A 21,641-nucleotide genomic window follows, 5' to 3' on the forward strand; every position below is an offset into this window, starting at 1 on the left:
AATCTCATCTCCATTTTGTCCTTCCACTAATTACTTTAAATATATAATCTTTGGTATTGAATTCTCTGTTGAGTAAAGTAGGGCTTGCAACCAACGCAATGTTTCTAATCGGTTACTGTAAGTTGACTACTTCTCCCTATTCTTGTTCTCTTGGGAGAAACAATGAAGTTTCTAGTGCAGTCATGTCCATTGTATCTTTCCAATACTAATACAAATCTAAACTTTGTCCTGTATATTCACTATTTCAAATGTTTGTTCACAATTTTCTAAAAGATGCAATGGTCATTGCCTCAACTCGATCTTCTGATGCATATATTTTTATTCTGTTCAATGTTAAAACTTTTCTTTGGTTCTTTAATAATTATTTTAAATTGATTATCCTTTGTTGCTATCTTCCCAACTAAAGAAAATATTATTTTAATATTTAGTCTATGAAGATTGCTTACAGCTTTAAATGTATATATTTGATTTCCTCTTAATATTCTCCAGTGCAAATATGCTGAATAAACTATATCTTTCCTCACAATTATATTGTGAATTTATTTATGTCTCATTAAAAATACTATTATCTTTTTTATGGCTTTATGTACTTTCACTTTCACGAACGTTAGTCATAAATTTTATAAAAATGCATTACAAACATTTCAACTTAAAAATGACAAAGTTGAATAAAATCAATTTGTCTCCACACAAGGTGTTTCACTCTTTGTACCTGAATGCAATCGTAATACTCTTAATATTAATAGCTTTTTGTTTCATATCATGCATACAGGCCAAGAAAAGTAATTGTAATTACAAAAATTACAATTGAATTGATCTCTCTATTCAGCATGATCCATTCTGAGGTGTTTCCATATGATTTTAAGATGTGTGATATACATAGTCTACATAGCTTGATTCTCTCTTTAGTTATTTTGTTCAAACTGTTCAGTCATGCCAGGGCACACTGATTATGCAGGTGGATGTAAACCCAGGTTCTCTGACTCAGAGGAAATAGGGACACTACCACTGTGCTGCAAGAGCCCTTAGGTCCTATTGTTTGTAAATATTGGATAGTAGCTTTCTAAGAGTGTTGAAGTCTAATCCTTCCACTTGTCCACATTTATTCATATTAAATTTTATCTGTTAGCTCAGTCATTTATTATTCTTCATCATCTCACTCAGACTCAAAACTAAAAACCCTGCAGAATTTTGTCTGAAGTACAAAGGAAACAAAAGAATCCACACGAACAATCCTGTTTAAATGACACATTTGCAATTTCCCTGATACCGTGATTTTACAAAAGTATCAAGAAAATAGCAAAGATTTCCACGTATTTTTGTAGGCTGGTTTTACTGATTTGAGAAGTCAGGTCACAAGTTTTGAAGCAATTGCATTGCTCCTGAATAATGTTAAGTCCACAGGATTTCATTTAGTAGGATTTTTTCAGCATCGTCACTAGCACAGATAGTTATAGTTGTGACTTTCTTGTAGCAATTAAAACTGGACATGTCGGGGAAAAACGGCTTGGGGGTAGGAAACCTTGCATCTGGAACTTCAGTAAATCCTATCTTATTAGATGAGGTCTTCTTTCTAAATATCATTTGGAGAACTAGTAAAAATTAATTAGTTTTTCAGCCAGGATCTAAGTTGAACTGGAGCAAACCAGAATAATACCCACGTTGCTGAAACACACTGCTCCGACCGGTCATACGGACTAAAACTGCCACATGGTTGCAGTAGAGGTACAGCTGAAGTGCAATGCTATGTCGAAGTTGTTCGTAAACGAGTAAGAAAATATTTTTACTTCTCATTGTTATCTCACTCTATTAAGAGCAAATTCGAATAATGCAACATAGTTCGAATTTATAAGGTAGGAAACCAAATTCCCAAATATGTTCTTCGTGATAAAAGCCCGTTATGATTCTAGGCACATAACACAACTGGAAAGCAGATTAAGGTAGAGCGAATTACCGAATGTCTCAATTTGTTAAAGCGAATTTGTGATAGACAACCAACACAGTTCACCTGTCAGCGACGGCGTAAATATTACTGGAAACATTCCATGTTTAATATTAGCTTAAAATATTCAAGGTAGCGAAAGTAAAAGAAGCAGATGCACGACTGACGGCTGCAATATGCAAGTTCTGTTCCGACCCAAATACTGCTTGAGGTGGAAATAGCAGCAGTGTCGTGTGCCATCCCATTGAGCTGGGAGGGTCGGGCACACAAAGTGCAAGAGACAGCAAGTCGCAGATGAAGCCCTGGTACTAGCTGGAGTTTTTATAGCACACACACATGACGGACGGCCGAGCAACCCAAACAGTAGGAGGAGACTAGACTGCCAGTGGCTCGCCATTGCAGAGGTATGGGGGGAGGTGGGGTGGTGTTTGATTGCCTAGGACACACACATACAGATACTAGCTGCTCCTTACGGAGAGTGGAAAGCCTGGCAGTGGATATAGGGGACAAACCGCTTACTGCCTCCAGATGATGGAGCCTGCCCCTCACAGTGTGAAGATTTAGGAGGAAGAAGACTTCCGGTGAGAGGCTGCACGGTGTTGGGAGAGCTCTCGCTGGAGAGGAGCAGCAGCAGCAGTGAAGTGAAGAGGGCAGCTTCACATCAGCCTGTGTGTCTCGGGGAGCTGCTGGGGGAGTTTGGGGGGGTGGGGTGGGGGGAGCGATCTGCAGCAGCTCGGGCCACTGGTTGCTGACATTTCCACGCCAGTGTGTGTTGCCCCCCCCCGCTCCAACCCTGTGCATTGATTGGCTTGTTCACTCCCTTCCGCAGCTGGGAAGTGGGGCGGGGAGCGGTCGCTTTGTAGAAGGTGTTTGTTCTCTCCTCTCTCCAAGTGTTGTAGAGAGGGGGCTGGAACACAAGCTCGGACTCGGCAAGTGTAAACTTGTGGGCGATCATCATGGCGGGTGCGAAGAAAGCCGGCTCCCTCGCAGCTGTCCTCTGCTTCTCTGTAACCCTGGGAAACCTGGTGCACCTCAGTCTAGGGCGAAGCCAGCAACCTCTGGATGCTACTGGTAAGGAGAGTTCACCCCTCCCCAACAAGAAACGATTTAAAATCGCCCAAAACAAAAAAAATGAGAGGAAGAATAAAACCCCGCGGCTGTAAGGAACTGTCAAGTTCGAAAGTTTGCTCCTTCGTTTTTCTTAAGTTGCTGACAATGTGTTCGGGGGGGGGGTGGGATCGGAGCTTTAGGTGGAAGTTTTCCTAACATCTGCACTTCGTTTTTAAATTTTTAAGGCAACAGCAGTTTTTGTTTTCTCTGTTTGGGGGGTTTTGCCGTGATATGCTTCCTTTTACACACACACACACACACACACTATCTGTTTGCTTTCTTGAACACAGTCTGCGCATCAGTCCCGAGGTATCGGAGGCGGCCGGCAGGAATTTGCTGAGCTGGTTTTCCCGAGGTTCAGCAAAAGTTTCAGTGTTAAAGCCAGGAGTTTTCAGTCTGACGGCTCGCACATGCCTGGCAATTCCTTCCCAGTGTGTGGGTTCGCACAGAGACGCCGGCAGAGCTGCGAAGCGTGAAGCCCGTTGTTAGGCTGCGTGTTTACAGCGGCACACGTTTGCATGGGATTTGTCAGAGACCCGGGTGGAGGGCTCTCACCGCGAGGAGACTCCAACCCAGCAGCCGACCCCCCACCGCTGCCTAGTGCTGTCCGCTGGCACCGTGGCTCTTCAATTACTCCCCAATTCAAAGCTCGTTTATCATCTCTACAGTCTCACTTCAATTACTCCCCAATTCAAAGCTCATTTATCATCCTGACCCCCAACCCGTTGCACCACCACCTTTAAAATTACGAATAAGAGACGCTTCCCACTTTGCAGAGAATATAGAAATCTAGCTGCCTACCTGCAGTTTGCTCATGGACGAACCGCAGGTCTAACTTGCTTGGCATTCCTGGCGGAGTTGGCGAGTCTTTCAGGCTAAGTCAGGGGGCCGAGTGCACCGGGAGTTTGAGGATTCGTGTGGAGTTTGAGAGTGTGGAGAAAGGCGGTGGGTGGTGCCGGATTGAGGTTGGGGAGGGAGCGCGGTGCGTTCTTGGCTTCAAGCTGAACGTTGATCCGCATTGAGTGCGGCAGCGGTGGTTTCTCAGCGGGCACTCATACTGGCATCACTGGCAGGTGGACTGGATGGTGTTGCTCGTCAAGATTTGTGTATTTCTGATTCGTTACCGTGCTTTCTTTTGACCAGTTATCCCAACAGCGAATAAACTGTGATAAATGCATGTGTTTGTCCATTTGGCAGCATTTTAACGCCAGGCAGGATCTCACGGTACCTTTACTTGATGTCATGCATTTTTTCAGCCTCTGTATCGCAACACTTTTAATACAATACAAGGAAAGGCTTTCAGCCCTTCAAATAGCTCAACTATCAGAAAACACAAAGAACTCCGGATGCTGAAAATCAGAAACAAAAATCTGAAATTGCTGGGAAAATCTCAGCCGGTCTGGCAGTATCTGTGTAGAGAAAGCAGAGTTAACGTTTCGGGTCCAGTGACCTTCTTCAGGACTTAGGAAGTTTCACTTCGTGGATTTGTCCGTCTTTATTTAAAAAAAATGCTTGCCATTATGCTGCACTTTCAGACTAGCAACACAAGCAAGTATTTGGTTTTAAGTGAAAGGTGCACTTTTGATTGAAGTAATCAAATTCTGCAGGGTTTGCCTACTGTCAGAGCAGCAGGTAGCTGGTAAAAATAGAAATTGCTGGAAAAGCTCAGCAGGTCTGGCAGCATCTGTGCGGAGAAAGCCAGAGTTAATGTTTCAGGTCGAGTGACTGGGGAACTCAGTTCTGAGGAAGGGTCACTTGACCCCAAACGTTAACTGTGATTCTGGACAGCTGCAAAACAACTGCAGACGCTGCAAATCAGAAACAAAAATAGAAATTGCTGGAAAAGCTCAGCTGGTCTGGCAGCATCCCTACAGTGCGGAAACAGGCCCTTCGGCCCAACAAGTCCACACCGCCCGTTGTAGCATCCCACTCAGACCCATCCCCCACATGCCCCTGAACACTGCGGGCAATTTAGCATGGCCGATCCACCTAGCCTACACATCTTTGGACTGTGGGAGGAAACCGGAGCACCCGGAGGAAACCCACTCAGACATGGGGAGAATGTGCAAACTCCACACAGTCACCCGAGGCGGGAATTGAACCCGGGTTCCTGGCGCTGTGAGGCTGCAGTGCTATTAACACATCTGCTAATGTCAAATGTGCCAAAATTAACTCTTTAAAATAGTTTAACACTTGGAAGATCTGTTAGAGAAAGAAATGTTGTGCACTGACCCATTTTTTCATTGAGTTGAAAATTATTTGGGGTAGAACATTCATAAATGCAGTTTTTTAAAATTCTTACATACATCTGGGTGGTATTGGTAAGGCCAGAATTTATTGCTTTTGAATTGAGTTGTTTGCTAGATCATTTCAGAGGGCAGTTGAGAGTCAGCCACATTACTATGGTCTGTTTTTGTTATTAATTAGACATGAACTTCAAAGAATGGACCAGAATTTATTGAGCATGACATGGTGATGGTGGTTAGCTGTCACCTTGAATTACTGCAGTCCATTTGGTGCTAGTGGACCCACACTCGAGGGAGTTCCAGAATTTTGACCCAGCAAACTGGAGAAATAGTGATATATTTCCAAGTGAAGGTGATGAATGGCTTAGAGAGGAACTTGCTTAGATGAGTGCAACTCTAACAATGCTCAAAAAACTTGACACCATCCAGCATTAAGCTGCTTGCTTGATCAGCTGCACATCCACAAGCATCCGTTCCTTCCACCACTGATGGTCACTAGCAATAATGTGGGCTATCTACGAGATACATTGTAGAAATTCACCAAATATTTTTAGACAGCACGTTCCAAGCACACAACCACTTCCATCAAGATGGACAAGGGCAGCAGATACATAGGACCACAGCCAACTGCAATTTGTGGTCCAAATTCTGGACATCGTAGCTCTACTTACAGCATATGCACTGCAGCAGATCAAGAAGGCAGCTCACCTTCGCCTCCTCACAGATATCTCGGGACAGACAATAAAGCAACGCACACATCCCACAAATTAATGAATGAGAAAAGAACTTGCAGATGGTGGTGTCCCCAGAGTCTGGAGCCACATACAGGCTGAGGATATCAGACTTTGCTTTTCTAAAAATCGTTCGTTAGTGAATCATATGGGGTTTTAAAACAATCAATAATGATTTTGCCACCTCTTTTAATTCCAAATGTTATTTGTTATGTTAGACACCACAGGTTGGTCGTAATGATATTTGAAAACTAGAACATTGCCTCAGTCTGTTGATTACTTTATAGTGTCATTACCTTTGCTACGGTCTATCCATCTTGTAGAGAGTTAATTGCAGCAGGAGGAGGATAAAGGATGTTGTACACTTCAAACTTACCAGCAATAAATATATTGTCTGTGCTGCCTATGGGTTTTGATTCTGTACTTGTGCTACAAGCTAATCTATTTGACAATGGAGTTTATCATCATAAATGCTTAACAGTTAATGACCAGAAAATAAGAACTTCCACATATTATATTGTCTGGGACTTGATTGCTCTATTAATGTATTTTTTCTTACAATTTGAGGCCTTTGATATGTAAATCAGCTAAGCAGGGGATCTTGTTTGGTTGAGTGCTGAAGGGAACAAAATTATGTCTCCCTAATTGTTTCAAAACATTGTGAATAGATACTTGAACCTTCCTGTATTATTGGGCCAAAGTTCAAAGTGCAGTTTTAATAGTAGGTTTGGTAGTCTAGGTTGGTTGTAGCTCAGACTGAGTAATCACTGACTTAGTAAAATTCCAACATGTTTTAAGGTCTAGAAATAGAAGAATGCTTTAGAAATAACAGTGTGTACTGTGGAAGCTTTCAATTCTTTGAAGTGCTGTTTCTGGTCTAGGAATATTGTTTCCAGGTGTTTGTAAACTGGATAATCAGTCGGAGATATTTGGCAAACTTTTTAACAAAAAAAGCAACCGAGACAGATGTTTGACAGCACTTGAGCTTCAGTCCCTACTGCATCCATTTGCTCAGCAGCTAGCCTGGAATGTTTACAACTTCCTTGAGGAGCTTGGTTTGCTTGTCAGATCTGGGAGGAGGATAATCTTTTAGTTTAGAATGTCGGTGGTTAGGTTGCTGATATTGAGACAAAAAAATGCAGGTGCAACAAATTGAGAAATACATTTAATTCAAATATTAAAGAATGTAATTATAGGATAGGAACATGGATCATTGTCTTAACTACATTTTTGATTAATCTTATTGTAGTCCACAACAAGTAGTTGGAGAATTATCATTTTGCTTTAGAAAATGTACGAAATAGGGTCGCAACCATGATTCCTCACTAGCTGAGTTGTCTTATTCAGTAGGACTACCTGTATGTAGATGTGATAAAGTTCACTAGCAGGAGACTAGGATAGTTAAAGTGTTTGATCCAGATCATCCTTTTGTCTCTTAGAATATTTGCAATGGACCAGACATTTGAAGTTTGTCTAAACTTCATTTTGAAGTGTGAGGTTTTTGAAAAGGCAATTAGCTATGAAATCACAATGGCAAGTGTAAACAAATAATTAGACAATGTAGAGAAATGGCAAAATTGTCTCATTGCTATCTACATAATCATAATAGTGTGAGATGCAAAGATTGAGGATAATAACAATTTTGGTTAGAGGTAATGTAATTATTCAAAAAATTACTTCGAAAGACTGAAAGCATGCTTCATGAGTTTGATATCTTAATTAGAACAATTTGCATTCTTATTCCTGCATTCTGTCTTTTTAATGTAGAAAAATCCCAAGATGCTTGAGGTATCATCAAATTCAATTACTCCTTCAGAATGAGTGCTGCTATTTTCTTTAATGTGGTGAAACAGAATTGTAGGTATTTCCTTGCAGTAAAACAAACATTCACATTTTATTTTACTTAGGTCTGATGTACAGTCAGCTAGCCATACGAATTATCGAATTTTGCTGGCTTAAAGAGGCAGGAAAGACATCAACTGGGATAAGCAGTGTGTGAAAATATAATTAATTTGATTACTGCAACTTTGGGAGGGAATTGTGATGGGAAAACATATTTCAAAAAAGGGGTTATCGGCCACGATAGCCTGGAGCAGAACAGTAGTTCAGTCGAAGTCTTGCTCACTTTTAAAACAAAAGCAAATTATTGAAGATGCTGGAGACCTGAAATAAAAGCAGAAAATTCTGAAGACCTCAGCAGGTTTGGCAATATCTGTGGAGAAAGAAACAAATGTAATGTTTTGAGTCTGATATGACTTCAAGACTTTATATTGGACTTGAAACTTTAAATTTATTTCCCTCTCTACAGATGCTGCATACTTGCTGGGTGTCTCCAGTAGTTTGTTTTTATTTCAGATCTCCAGCATCTCTAATAATATGTTTTTATTTTAATAGTGAGCAAGACTCGTGTTGATCCACCTTGATTAACGTAATCTGTCCCTATTAACAGCAAAAGAATTGTTGACCCATTTGGCACCAGGTACTCAATAGTTTCCAAATATAATTGTGGTGAATCCACTGTAAAACATGACAAAGACCGTAATACTCTTGGCTACTACAAAATACACTGTTTTACTTTAAATGGCTGTATTCATCTGATTGCTACATAACACATTTGCATATTCAGTTGTCTGTTGTTCCCATGTTTGATGCTTTGTAGTTGCCCAGGAAAGGGAGACTAGGATAAAGACATTTGTTCGGATTCTTCCTGTATGAATGGAGACTGTGGGCTTAGGTCAGTGCTCTCCATGATGTCACTGGAACAACACTGCATGATGTGACTGCAGGTGGCGGGGAAACTCTCCACAAGATGTTTCTTCCCAGGCTTCATCTACCCAGAATGCTTAAAGAATAATACACAGTAGCCACTGATGGGAGATGAGTATTTGCTCACAACAGAGTAACATTAGGGATTATGTAGAAGTTCAGCTGAATTCCCTTTCCTTTAATGAGAGAACTTGAAGTTCAGGCAGTTGGTTTAAATAGCTGTGGGAAACATGGGGAATGCTACAACAGTTGAACTGTGACACTTGTGGAAGAAAAAGCCCAGTACAGAAGTGCAATGTATCGTGTTAATGAATGTATCACAGCTCAAGTTTATATGTGTAATCATATTTGCATAAGACCAAACTGTGGTGATGATCAGTTGCAATTCTCAATTCAAAAGGGTGCCAGAAATTGTTTATTAAGCAGGATAGTCAGCACGTAAAATCATTTTCTATTTCTTTCATCCTCTGCAAAATGTGGTAAGCATTCTTGCTCACATGCTTTTGATATCTTGATTTCAAACAGATTAAACATTTTTGTATGTATAGATTGACAGGTAAATGAATTTGTATTTTGAATTGGAAGAAGTAATTTTTCAAACAGTAAATTAGGCAAGAAGCCAGAATGCTGAAGCAATATGGGTGTGCAATATCCTTTTGTAAAGCTTCTCTCCTCATTGGTTTGTTAAAACAGGCAATATTTGTTTCTGATAACTAATATACTCAAACACTAGCCATGCCACAGACTGGGCCACATTTTAACTCATTCAAAACCTACATTTTTACAGAGGTAAAATTATGCCCAGCTAACCGATATGTTAATATATGATTGATTGTATGGCTTTTGCAAAAAAAAAGTTGATTTGTCAATGCTGAATAGCCATAAATTAGTCTAATTTTCTCCTGAATTTTTGGGACAGTTAAATATTAGTTGAAATTATATCAAGGATGTATATTTGTGCTACCCTTTTCCACCTGGAGACCAGGTTAGCAGAGATTGATAATCAAGCTTATTCTTCTAATGACTATAATGAGATGAGTATGACCAATTACAGCAGTTAAATTCTACAGCAGATGGGTCTGCAGGAAAATTATTCCATGGTGTGGTAGATAGTGTATTGAGTGGAATTGTCACACTGCTGCATGCAGAGAATTTCTAATGCTGTGGTGTTGTGTATTTAATGCCTGCTACAGATGATCTGCATTTATGGGCTGAATTTTATAGTGGGGAACATTATCTCTGACCAAAGAGGCCTGGATTCAAGGCCCACCTCCTCCAGAGGTGTGCAGTAACATCTCTGAGCAAGTTAATTTAGAAAATATTAATAGTAGAACATAGAACATTGAACAGTACAGCACAGTATAGGCCCTTTGGCCCATAATGTTGTGCCTAAGGTGTATCTAACCTCCACTGCTGCCTTATACTATCATCCATATGCCTATCTAATAGCCACTTAAATGCCCCTAATGAGGCCGACTCCACTTCGCTCTCCGGCAAAGCATTCCACGCCCCCACCACTCTGAGTAAAGAACCTACCTCTGATGTTTCCCTGATATCTACCTCCACTCACTTTAAAACTATGTCTCCTCGTAAAAGCTACCTCCACCCTAGGAAAAAGTCTCTGGCTGTCTACTCTATGTATACGTCTGATTATTTTGTACATCTCTATCAAGTCACCTCTCACCCTTCATCGTTCTAAAGAGAAAAGCCCTAACTCTCTCAACCTTTCCTTCTAAGACCGTCCCTCCATTCCAGGCAACATCCTCGTAAATCTCCTCTACACCTTTCCAAAGCTTCCACATCTTTCCTGCAATGAAGCGAACAGAATTGGACACAATACTCCAGATGTGGCCGAACCAGGCTTTTGTATAGCTGGAGCATAACTTCACGGCTCTTGAACTCAATCCCTCTGTTAATGAAAGCTAACACACCATAAGCCTTCATAACAACTCTAAACCAGTCTAAAATCTAAGTCTGGTGGGGAGTGTTAGGCCTCTTCAGGTAAAGATTCAGGATTCACCTACTCCAGAGATGTAACGTAAAGCGTACAGACAAGATCGTAGAATCCCTACAGTGTGGAAACAGACCATTCAGCCCAACAAGTCGATACTGTCCATTTGAAGAACATCCTACCCAGACTCACTCCCCCAACCCTACATTTCCCCTTATCTGACCCACCTCATCTAAACATCCCTGGGCACTAAAGAGCAGTTTAACATGGCCAATCCATCTACCCAGCACATCTTTGGACTGTGGGAGTACAACCCATGCAGACAGGCGGAGGATGTGCAAACTCGACACATCCAGTCACCTGAGGCTGCAATTAAACCTGGGTCCCTCAGGCTGTGAGGTAGCAGTGCTAACCACTGAGCTACTGTACTGCCCCATTTTTTTTTCCAGAATACACAGTTGGTTTATTGTTAATTGCCTTATACAGCATACATGGTTTTAATACAACAAAAAACCTTCAAAATCAGGAAAATTTAGGTAGAACAATTAGCACTAAAACATTTCCATTGGAAATGTGCTAAATATACATATGTCTGTCATTTTATTACCATCTTGTATCACTTTTATTATGCGTTAAATAGCACACTTCTTCTATCGTCATGCATATCGCTGTTAAATTCTTGAGATCTAATCACATGGGAAGTCCATTCACTGCAGCTATTCATTCCTGCATAATATGAGTGTGTATATAAGCTAACAAATATACAAAGAACCGGCCATGCAACAGGAAACTTCAGGAGCTGTTAAACACATCCTCTGGAAGCCATAGACCTTTAAATGTTTCTCCTTCATGATGCCAACCTCTAGAATAAATTGACAGATGTTCTTCCACTGGTCACTTTGAAGTTGGATTAATTCACCATATTCAGGGTGTTCTCTCACAGTACCATTGCAAGCAAATTTCTTTTTAAATGCTTTCATAAGCTTCTTTTTATCATAACCATCTGCAATGCCTTGGATAGTCGTTGGTGTCTTCCTGTCATTACGTTGTTAAATTCTTGTATAGATGTACTCTTCAGTCCCTGCCAGGAGGTGATCGTCACCCTTAGTTACATCAGCAAAGGGGTCAAATGATTGAAGGTTCTGGCTTGTGGACATTTGATATTATAGAAAGACTTTTCGGGATTGAAAAGCTGGTCACTTTGATTAAAAGTTGATTAAAATATCTACATAGGGGAGTGTACTACTCAACCTCACTCTCCCCTGGAAGAAAAATTGGACTCAAATGAACCAAATTTTGAAAAGCTTGTCTCACTGAGTTCACGTGTTGGGAGGTGGCATCGTAGTACCATTAAAGTGGATGGGAAGTACTGCCCTCCAGGGCTGCCAGCCAGTCTGATTGACTTCCACCTCTAATTGTCTAGAAACACTAGAACCGAGTCGTGGGCACTGCCTGAACTGAAAGGAGACCCACAGAGATCATCGATGACAACTGCACCAAGGGAAGATATAAGCCTTTAGGCCAAGGAGAAGGTATTGTGGTATTGCATGCTCTAGGGAGCAGGACTGGGGGCTAGAATTTTGGAGGCTGGGTGAGGGAGAAACAAAGTTGGGGGGGGGATGTGTGACATTTTGCGGGATTGCCTCAATTATGCAATGGGAACCCTTGGTGTTACCTCCCCTTCCTTCCCACCTGTTCAAATAAAAATCAGCTTCTGCACTCCAGCCTGCCTAACATTGTCCAGTGGTTTAGATAATTTGGAGCAGGTGAGACTTGAATCTCTCCTGACTCAGAGGTTGGTACATTACCACTGCACTATTAGAGCCCCCACTGTCTAGCTTTTTATGAGAGTGGAAGTGTATTTAGGCCCTTAAGTGTCTTATAATTAGATTTCGAAGGGCCTCCAAAGGCATAGGTTGGCCATTTGACAGAGTTTATGTGGCAAACTGCGGCAGAAGAAAGAGGAAAATTGCTTTTCTTTCTAAACATAAATATGTTTTATGTATTGAGCCATATTTAGCTCCCATGTGTCTTGTGATCTGGGCATGTTCTGCACATTTTTAATTTGCCCACAAATCTGCATGGCACTGAGAGCTGCTGGAATTGTGATCCTTGGATAGAGACCTGTAATCACCCATTATAGTTTGCACATCTTGAAAGTCTTCCAAAATATTTGCCAATATTGCAGACAAAATAAATAGAAATGAAATGGAAGATCAGGATAAGGCAGGAATCAGCAGATGCTGGGTGTTTGCTGGTGTGTTATGCTGGAGACGACTGTTTGTATTCAAACAGCAAGGGCCAGCAACCTGCATGACTCTGAAAGCAGCCTCTTACTTGACTGTTCTTCTTCGTGCATGCATCTTCTACTAGAAATAAGGAACAAAGTAACAACTGGTGATTGGAGCAGTTTTGTTTGAATTATTTCCTTTTTTCAGTCTGAAGTAATATTGACGTCGGTTTCACCACATTGACTGATGCTCCAGTTGAGATCCACCAACTCAGCAAAACCGTTACATAATATAACTGTGACTATAATTGATTGATTTCATCCGCCATTGGAACAGTACCATTTAACATCACGTGCTTAGACATTAATGATTGAGTCTTGAGTTGCAAAATTTCATGATGCATGCCAACAGAGTTAAGGTGTGAGTATCTGCCATTATTTAAGTTATGAGACTGAATCTTAACCAGATTTTGGCCACGTGCCATTTTCATGGAGTTCTACGCGGGGTGTCTCTCTGTGAGGCCAGTGGACTTTCTCGCTCCATCTATCTATTAACTGCATATGGCACTCCTCTTGTCTGATACTAGCCCAATTTGACCAGTCACTGTAGCCAGAGAAACTCGCCAATGCTGGCCTGTCCTGGAAGAATGTATCAGGCATGAGCCCCTTCTGTGAATCCTGGATTTGCACCTGGAGTTGCACGTGGAGTTGGTAGCCCAGAGCTGCCCTTCACCATCAAAGGAGTGGCACAGCAGCCATAAACCAGGATGCCTCACAATTCACAGATGGCATGGCTGACACTTCCTTGCACATTCACCTACATATTCCTACATTAATTGCTGTTTAACTACCAGGCCATGCAACTCACCAACATATCACATCCCTTCTTGCAGTCCTCCCTTAGTCTATGCTACTGTTCACCAGTACCCACTGTAGCCCAGCACCTTAGGGACCTTCACAGACAGTACAATCTTCAAATGATGCAAAACATTAACTTTTATTTAAAAACGTCAAGAGTGAACAGGAATCTAACAAGCAGTATCTACATTTTGCTACATTTATACCTGGGGGAATATAGCTATGATACAGAGCTTACTGCTTGGGCTGGAGCACTGACCTTGTCATAGGGAAACAAGTCAACCAGTGTGATCTGGTACAAATGACATTGGTCACCATCTTTAATGAACTTGATTGAGAGATCCCACACAGATCCTCCATGGTGCCCTGGAAAGAGCCAGTCACACACAACTCCAGTGCAGCCGTCATCTTGATGTCCACCAGGATAAGATAGCCAGACATTCCTTCAGGTCACTGCTCCCATTCCAGCAGCACTGTTCTCAGTCTGTACTGACTACCTCACTGATCTGGCTTTTCTGTCTCCACTGCACCTTATGGGGCTCTGCAGCTGCCATCTTTCACATAGTGGAGGCTGTTTCGTTTCTTCAGCAAGTTACTGCTGGCCCTGGGCGTATTGGTTCTTCCCTGCATCTCCCTGCAACTTTGTGGTGGCGCATTAACAGTGATGAGCACACCAGTACCCTGCCCATGAAAGATGTGCTGTCGCACAGAAGTGGGGCCTGAGGTTTTTAGGCAAGCAAACTGACATTGACTGTGCCCACTCTGGGCAAAATCTCAGCTAATTTCCTAGTTTTTAGCAGTTATCAGATTGAGGACAGAAACCTAACTTGTGATGTACTTGCTTCGAAGGAAGGGTTACTGGAACCAAAACATTAATTTGGACTTTTCTAGCAACTTCTGCATTCATTCCTGACTTACAGCATCCGTGGTTCTTTCATTTTTTTTATTGGGTAACTTGTTTTCTGGTTCCACCCAACTGGAGCCGCTGTGTCCCTTTCTGTCTGGCACTCCCCAGACTGTCTGCCTTGATCTCCCTAATATCCAAAGGGCTTCCTCATTTTGCTTCTCGCCAGCCCCCTCCCCCAGACTTGCCTTCCTTTTGACCATCTGGACTGACTATGGCCATGTCCCCAGGGTGTAGTTGTTTGGAACCCCTCATCCTGGCCTCCTCAAGCAGGCGAGTGACCTTGACCAAGCCCCTGGAGTGTGACCAGATATTTCCCTTGACTAACTGCACTGGGGTCTCCTGACCTGCAACAACCCATTTGTGTCAACTGACCACTACCTCCTTAGGCTTTGAGATAGGACATTTAGTTGAAGCACATGTTGTATGTTAGCTCATGGCAGCTGGCCCATGCTGTTAGTCCGCGATTGACGTCATGCTTTGCTGTAGAACTGCCATTCCACCCTCTTGAGTGATAGCTGCCAACCGACATTACAAGCTGAGATAACACGATGTGAGGCTGGATGAACACAGCAGGCCAAGTAGCATCAGAGGAGCAGGAAAGGTTGACGTTTCGGGTCAGGACCCTTCTTCAAAAATGGGAGAGGGGAAGGGGATTTTGAAATAAATAGGGAGAGAGGGGGAGGCGGATAGAAGATGGATAAAGGAGAAGATAGGGTGAGAGGAGACAGACAGGTCAAAGAGGCGGGGTTAGAATCAGTGAAGGTGAATGTAGGTGGGGAGTTAGGGAGGGGAACATACAATATTACAAACATTCCAAGCTGCCTGGGTTTGATTCTGCACTAAGCAGCAAGGCAAGCCTTTAGGTTCTGGCTGAGAGGCCATGGCATAAGAAGGAAAGGCAGGAATGCTGCGTGCATCTGTGTAGGTACTAAGTGATTGTGCACTGAGAGAGAGAGAGCAGGCAAGCAGCCCTGAGACATGCCCTTGTCCAATTTGTACACTGATTGTCTGTCACTGCACACTAAGTGTCCTTCCAGGAGCTTTTCAATGATAGTTGCTGGTGTGTTCTAAAGGCAAGCACTGATGTGTGAAAGCATGCTGTAAGTGGATTGGAAATAAGCCATGGTGACATAATGAGGCCGGCACTGTCAGGTGCCAGTGCCTGTGGGTGCGGTATGTGTGCGACCTCTGCCCATGGAAGGCTCCTTGACCCATTACCGGATTCCAACATGAAGGTCCAGAGGAGCAAGCAGTGAGCTGGAGTGGTCAGGTCCTGACATCAGGAATGTCCAGGGTGTAGTTTCTATCCAGTGTGTGATAGAATAGCAGGGGCATATTAGTGAGGTGAGACTAAGTGATAATGAAGGTGACTGCGAGAGATGATCTCACTTTTGCCACTCACGAGCGAGAATGTCGTCTTGATGTCCAGATGTCTGTAGAAACATGTGACTTGTTGCATCCAATGGTGACTAAGGCCTAGCTGGATGTCTCGCATGATTCTCCCAGCCGATGTGAGATTCCACCCATGATATTTTTCATGAAATCCAGCAAAAAAAATGTGATTCCTTCCCTTGTAAAGTGTAATATATATGAAGTACACTTTGTGCATGGAACCTTATGTGGATGTGTTTGATTTAATTTTCATAATTATCCATGAAAGGCTTGGTTAGCCACCTTTTACTAAACTACCACAGCTCACAAGCACTGTCGTTTTAGACTGGGGTGTAAATATTGTTAGTTCTATTTTGGCATGCTTTAAAGTTTACAGTTTAAAAATATCTGTCACAGTACACTTGCATAAGAGTTGCCTGCTGATGTTTATCTTTAATTCACTTTTGTAATCATACCTTCTAATATCCTGTTTATAACGTGAATGCAGCAAAATGTCAATGTGATACCATATCAAACTCAAGCACCTTCACGATACATAGTAAGTAATGTTTACAATAATGGGTTCCTTTTTTAAATGCAAATGTACAGTGTGAAGATTTTTTGTCATTAGGCATGGAAGTATAGTACACAAGTGCAACAAGGCTTTCTATTTCTGATTTTTGACAAGTAAATAGCTGGCGAAGCTGGCAGGAGATAAGTAGCTATTCATCCCATCTTTGTGTGTTCTTATTGTACAGCATTGTGCGGCTGGAATTGAGGTGGTCTCTTTTCCTCCCTTGCCTGCCTGCTTGTAAGAACAGACTCTGGCAAATTCATTAGGAGCCCTATGTCCCATCATAAAATTAAGCAGAAGCTTTGGATGAAATAATGTGGAGGGACAATACCTTGGATATCCTAGCAACCTTTTTTGAACCTTCTGGAAATGAGAGCACTGGAGTGTCAAGCCAGTAATGTGATGTTATCCATCAAGTGTTATGTTTTAATCTTGATGTGTGCTGAATGATTCCAGTAGCATTTTGTTCGTCTCTTAATTATTGCTTACTTTGAAGAATAGAAGCTCACTTGTTGGTGAATAGTTTCACTATCAAGACAACAAACATATAATTTAACTACAAGGGGTTTTTTGCAGTTTGTTCCCATTTATTTTGGGAGCTGCATTCCAGCACTCTTCTCATATTCAAGCCAAATTGGGTGTATAAGTTGTACTTTTTTCTGACCACATATTCCTGGATTTTCTGTGAATGTTGCCAGTGTCCAAGGCATTGTGATCTGTGATTCTGTCCACTTTGCCACTAAAATATTTAATAGCGGTTCTTGTTGATGAACAGTAGAAACAAAGTGGCTAATTGCTTCAAGGATTTACTCGAACAATATGCATTTATAACTTGTAAAGCTTCAGGTTCTAAGCAACACTGGCTTATCCAAAACAGGTGGGACTTCATAGGTTTGTCTAGTTCTGTGTTTGATCAGCCTTTTTGAAGTGGCTGAGGATGGTTCATGCTGTAGATTTGACTTCCTCCTTGAGTGCATCCTCTCAATTCCTGGCATTGAAGATAAAATGGGGAATTTGTTCAATGGGAGACGTGTTTTTGAACCCAAGGCCTCTCTATATTTGGTAAAAAGGTGAATCTTGGTTCTCCTTTCTTGTGTTAAAATTCATAATTTCATAGATTCCGTAAAAAAAATCCAACGTACATCATATATTGGACCAAAAGCTGTAGATTACCGCTTGTGATTTGCCATTTCTGCAGGGAACACAATCCAAGATCAGAATGAAAATTCGAGCAAGGAGGTCGGCCAGCTTATTTTGCAGCCTGCTGACTTTTCTTCTACCTTTGAAATAGACTAATTCAGATAAATTCCTCATCTTTTCTGCTCAGCCATTCACTGCTGCAAGCAACTCACAACATTAGATCGTTCCTTCACACACATTCTGCTATTTTTGTGAGATTTTATTTCTCCCTGTTGTTGTAGGGCAACACCATGGCTCAGTGGTAAGCACTGCTGCCTCACACCGTGTGGGTTTGGTTCCAGGCTCAGGCAGTTATCTGTACGGAGTTTGCACATTCTGTCTGTGTGTGGGTTTCCTCTGGGCACTCCAATTTTCTCCCATAGTCCAAAGATATGCAGGTTATGTGGACTGGCTGTGCTAAACTTTCCATAGTGTCCAGGACGTTTGGGTTAGCCATGGGAAATGTGGAATTCCAGGGATGAGGTGGATATGGGTGGGATTCTCTTTGGAGGGTTGGGATGAACTTGATAGGCTGAATGTTGTGCTTCCACACTGTCAGGATTCTGTGCAACATAAACAAAAAAAAAAATGAAGATGTGACAATTACCTGGTGAAAGGCAACAAAAGGTGTTGAGTTGGTGCTGAAAATGGCTAAGCTTGTTTTTGGAGTTGAAGTTGAAAGGACTCTTGAACTTAACTAAAACCTTCAGATCCAAACCAATTTACTTACTATGGATTGCAGATGTGAAAAATGGAAGTAGAAACAATGAGATTTTGGGAAGGTAAATGCAGTTTTGATGCCTTTCTACAAATCTTTTAAAAAACAAATTATAGTACTCCATCTTCTGCTGACCTTACTGACACCACACACATTTATGGTTTAAGGCCCAGTACTGTCATAAACATTGCAGCAGTCACAGTGATCAATAACTACATCCTTTTACCAATCACCTTCCAAATCTCTAGTGCACTGTGCACTTGTTGACAAAAATGAGAGGTATGCCCTCGAAAGTTTATTTTTAATGTGGATCTATCCCTGTATATTATTATTTCAGTTGTTTGCTGCATTGCAATGTTGAAATTTACTGCTACATCAGAGAAAACTAACTCCCTTTCGTGTCTGTTGCTTTGACGTGTACTAAGAGCACAGTAACTGCTGGGCGTTCCATATTTAGCTTCTGTTGACAAATGTATTTCTTGTTCTGCATTGCAGGAACATGTTGGGATATTTAAAATGGTGATCTTGCAACATTCTCACCATCAGTTCCACATTTTATGCAATTGCCATTTTACATACAAAACTGAGACTTCCGATTGTTGGGTGGAATACAATATCTCTTGCTGCTTCGACTGGCCAACACTGTCTCCGCTTCCCCCACCCTAAATACACAGAGTCATGATTCTCTCGTCCATGCTTCTGAGATACCTCTAATCAACTCATTCAAATGTGCTATGAAGCTTTGGAGCAGATAAGACTTGAATCTGGGTCTTCTGGCTTAGAGATAGGGAAACTACCGCCGCTGTGCCACAATAATTAACACCCCCATAACCACCCCCCAAACCTATCAGAAGTTTTATATTTTTAATTCTAGCGTCTTATCAACTGTACAAATGTTGATCTTCAAGTACCACCAGAAGCAATGCTTCAGTGGCTGAATAGCCTATTCCTGTTGTTGTGTTTTGCATTATAGGTACAGGTTTTATAAGCAATGATATATTTGACGTATTGTTGGGTAAGCACAAGGCTGGGCAGGGGTGATGTAAAACCCATGATCAATAGTGTTTCTGACAGATGAGAGCATTTTTTTGTGCCTGAAGTGTAAAAATTCACTATCAATATGTTTACACTCAGGCATTCCTGGATACATGGTTAATTTATCTTCCACGGAGAATGCATTCAGATATTTGGGAGCAATAGATGAGGAATATTGCTCATCTTAAGGTTAAAGAACAACATAGGTCGAACTGACTAACTACTTTCTGACTGTCCCCCTTTGCCATGAGCTGGGAGCAGATAACAGCACATGGGGTATTGTATAGAAATGAAAGCATTACCAATTCACCTATTTAGGATGGCAATCTGATGAAAACATCTTTGGAAAACTATTTTGTACAGAGGAAAGGGGACAACCATTTTTTCCAGTGAGGTATTCTGCGTAATTAATACAGGAATATGTGAAGATGATGGACAGGAAAAGACTAGATGAAAAGAACATTGAACTGTTAGAGGGAGAAAGATGCAGCAGGTCCATTTAGTATCTCCTGTTGACATTTTCCTAAGCACTGAAGAATAAGAGATGGGTGAGCATGTTAAAGGAGCACAAGATGGTTGAGGGGAAAAAAAGCATGTCTGATGGGTCAAATGTTTTTCCAGGCTTGGGACAAATCACACAACTGATGCCTGATTTTTTTTCTCACTAGAGTGGGCTACTGTTTACAGGATCTAATGGCGCGTGAGGGTGGGATCAGGTATGTAAAGGTCTGCTGTAGTTTCCTAAAACTGGACCCCAGAACCTAACCGTCTTTGAAGGCTGCCTAAACCTCAACCGAGCCCCCCATCCTATTGCCATATGAATTCTTTACAGCCACTCATTCAATATGCATGATATACATTCCTCTGATTCTGTGCAGAATCAGTTGAAAATAAAGCTTTCACCATCTAATGGTGAAAAATGCTCCAACCAGATGAAAAAAAAGTGATCTATACCTCCTTCAGTCCAGTATACAGTGTTTGCTGCTTATAATGTGGTCTCCTGTACACTGGGGCGACCAAATACGGATGGGGTCACACTTTGTGGAATGTTTCCATTCTGCCCACAAGCATTATCATCACTTTCCAGTTGATTTAATACTTCACCTTGTTTACATGCTGTCAATTTTGTTCTGTCCTAATGTACTGATCCAGTGACACTCAATGTAAGCTTCAGGAACAACACCTAACAATTCAGATAGTGATTGTACAGCTTTGTGAATTCAAAATTGACTCCACTAATTTCAGACTCTAAACCTTGGCCCCCACATTGTTTCCTTTTCTGCCACTTGAGCCTTGTCTTGGTTCAACAGAACAAAATAAGTAGCAAAGCAAAAGGAAAACCAATGTTTATACTGTAGGAGAGGAGAGTGCAAACTGATTGTCACGTGGACTGTGATTAATGCAGGTACTTCTGAGGGAGGCAATGGCCTAGTGGAATCATTGGACTATTAATCCAGAAACTAAACCAATATTCAGGGGACATGAGTTCAAATCCCATCCGTGGTAGATAGTGGAATTTAGATTTAATTTTAAAAGAAGAATCTGGAATTTAGGGTCTAGTGATGACTTAAAATCATTGTGGATCATTGAAAAATCCTGTCTTGTTCACTAATGTCCTTCAGAGAAGGAAATCTGTCATCCTTACTCAGTCTGGCCTACATGTAACTATAGATCCTCAGCAATGTGGTTGACTCTTAACTACTCCTTGGGCAATTGGGGATGGGGAACACACAGTGGTAGTAGCGCAGTGGTTAGCACGCTGCCTCACAGTGTCAGGAGCCCAGGTTTGATTTGATCCTTGGGTGACTGTCTGTGTGGAGTTTACACATTATCCCCATGTCTGTATGGGTTTCCTCCAGGTACTTTGGTTTCCTCGCATGGTCCAAAGGTGTGCAGGCTAGGTGGATTGGCAATGCTAAATTGCCCAAAGCGTTCAGGGATGTGTAGATTAGGTGGCTTATAGGAGGATGGATCTGTGTGGGAGCTCTGAGGGTCAGTGTGGACTTGCTGGGCCAAAAGGCCT

General features: G+C 41.7%; 1 protein-coding gene and 1 pseudogene across 4 annotated transcripts in view; one reads left to right on the plus strand and one right to left on the minus strand.

Annotated features, from left to right (window-relative positions):
* Positions 1-2,281: 2,281 nt before the first annotated feature.
* The window catches only part of plxdc2b (plexin domain containing 2b), a 351,187-nt gene continuing 331,827 nt past the window's right edge, over positions 2,282-21,641 (plus strand). The window contains exon 1 of one of the 4 annotated variants that reach the window (XM_059638778.1): positions 2,282-2,523. Coding sequence is in view for 3 of the 4 variants with exons in the window: in XM_048551267.2 (XP_048407224.2) it covers positions 2,899-3,013 (115 nt within the window). In the remaining variant the exon portion in view is untranslated. Of the gene's footprint in view, positions 2,524-2,705; positions 3,014-21,641 lie in introns of those variants that run through there. The other 3 variants (XM_048551267.2, XM_048551286.2, XM_048551277.2) reach the window with 3 other exon arrangements.
* Positions 11,499-11,903, minus strand: LOC125447711 (eukaryotic translation initiation factor 1b-like; annotated as a pseudogene).

This window comes from Stegostoma tigrinum, chromosome 2 (genome assembly GCF_030684315.1).
Source record: "Stegostoma tigrinum isolate sSteTig4 chromosome 2, sSteTig4.hap1, whole genome shotgun sequence".
In the NCBI taxonomy this organism is placed as follows: domain Eukaryota; kingdom Metazoa; phylum Chordata; class Chondrichthyes; order Orectolobiformes; family Stegostomatidae; genus Stegostoma; species Stegostoma tigrinum.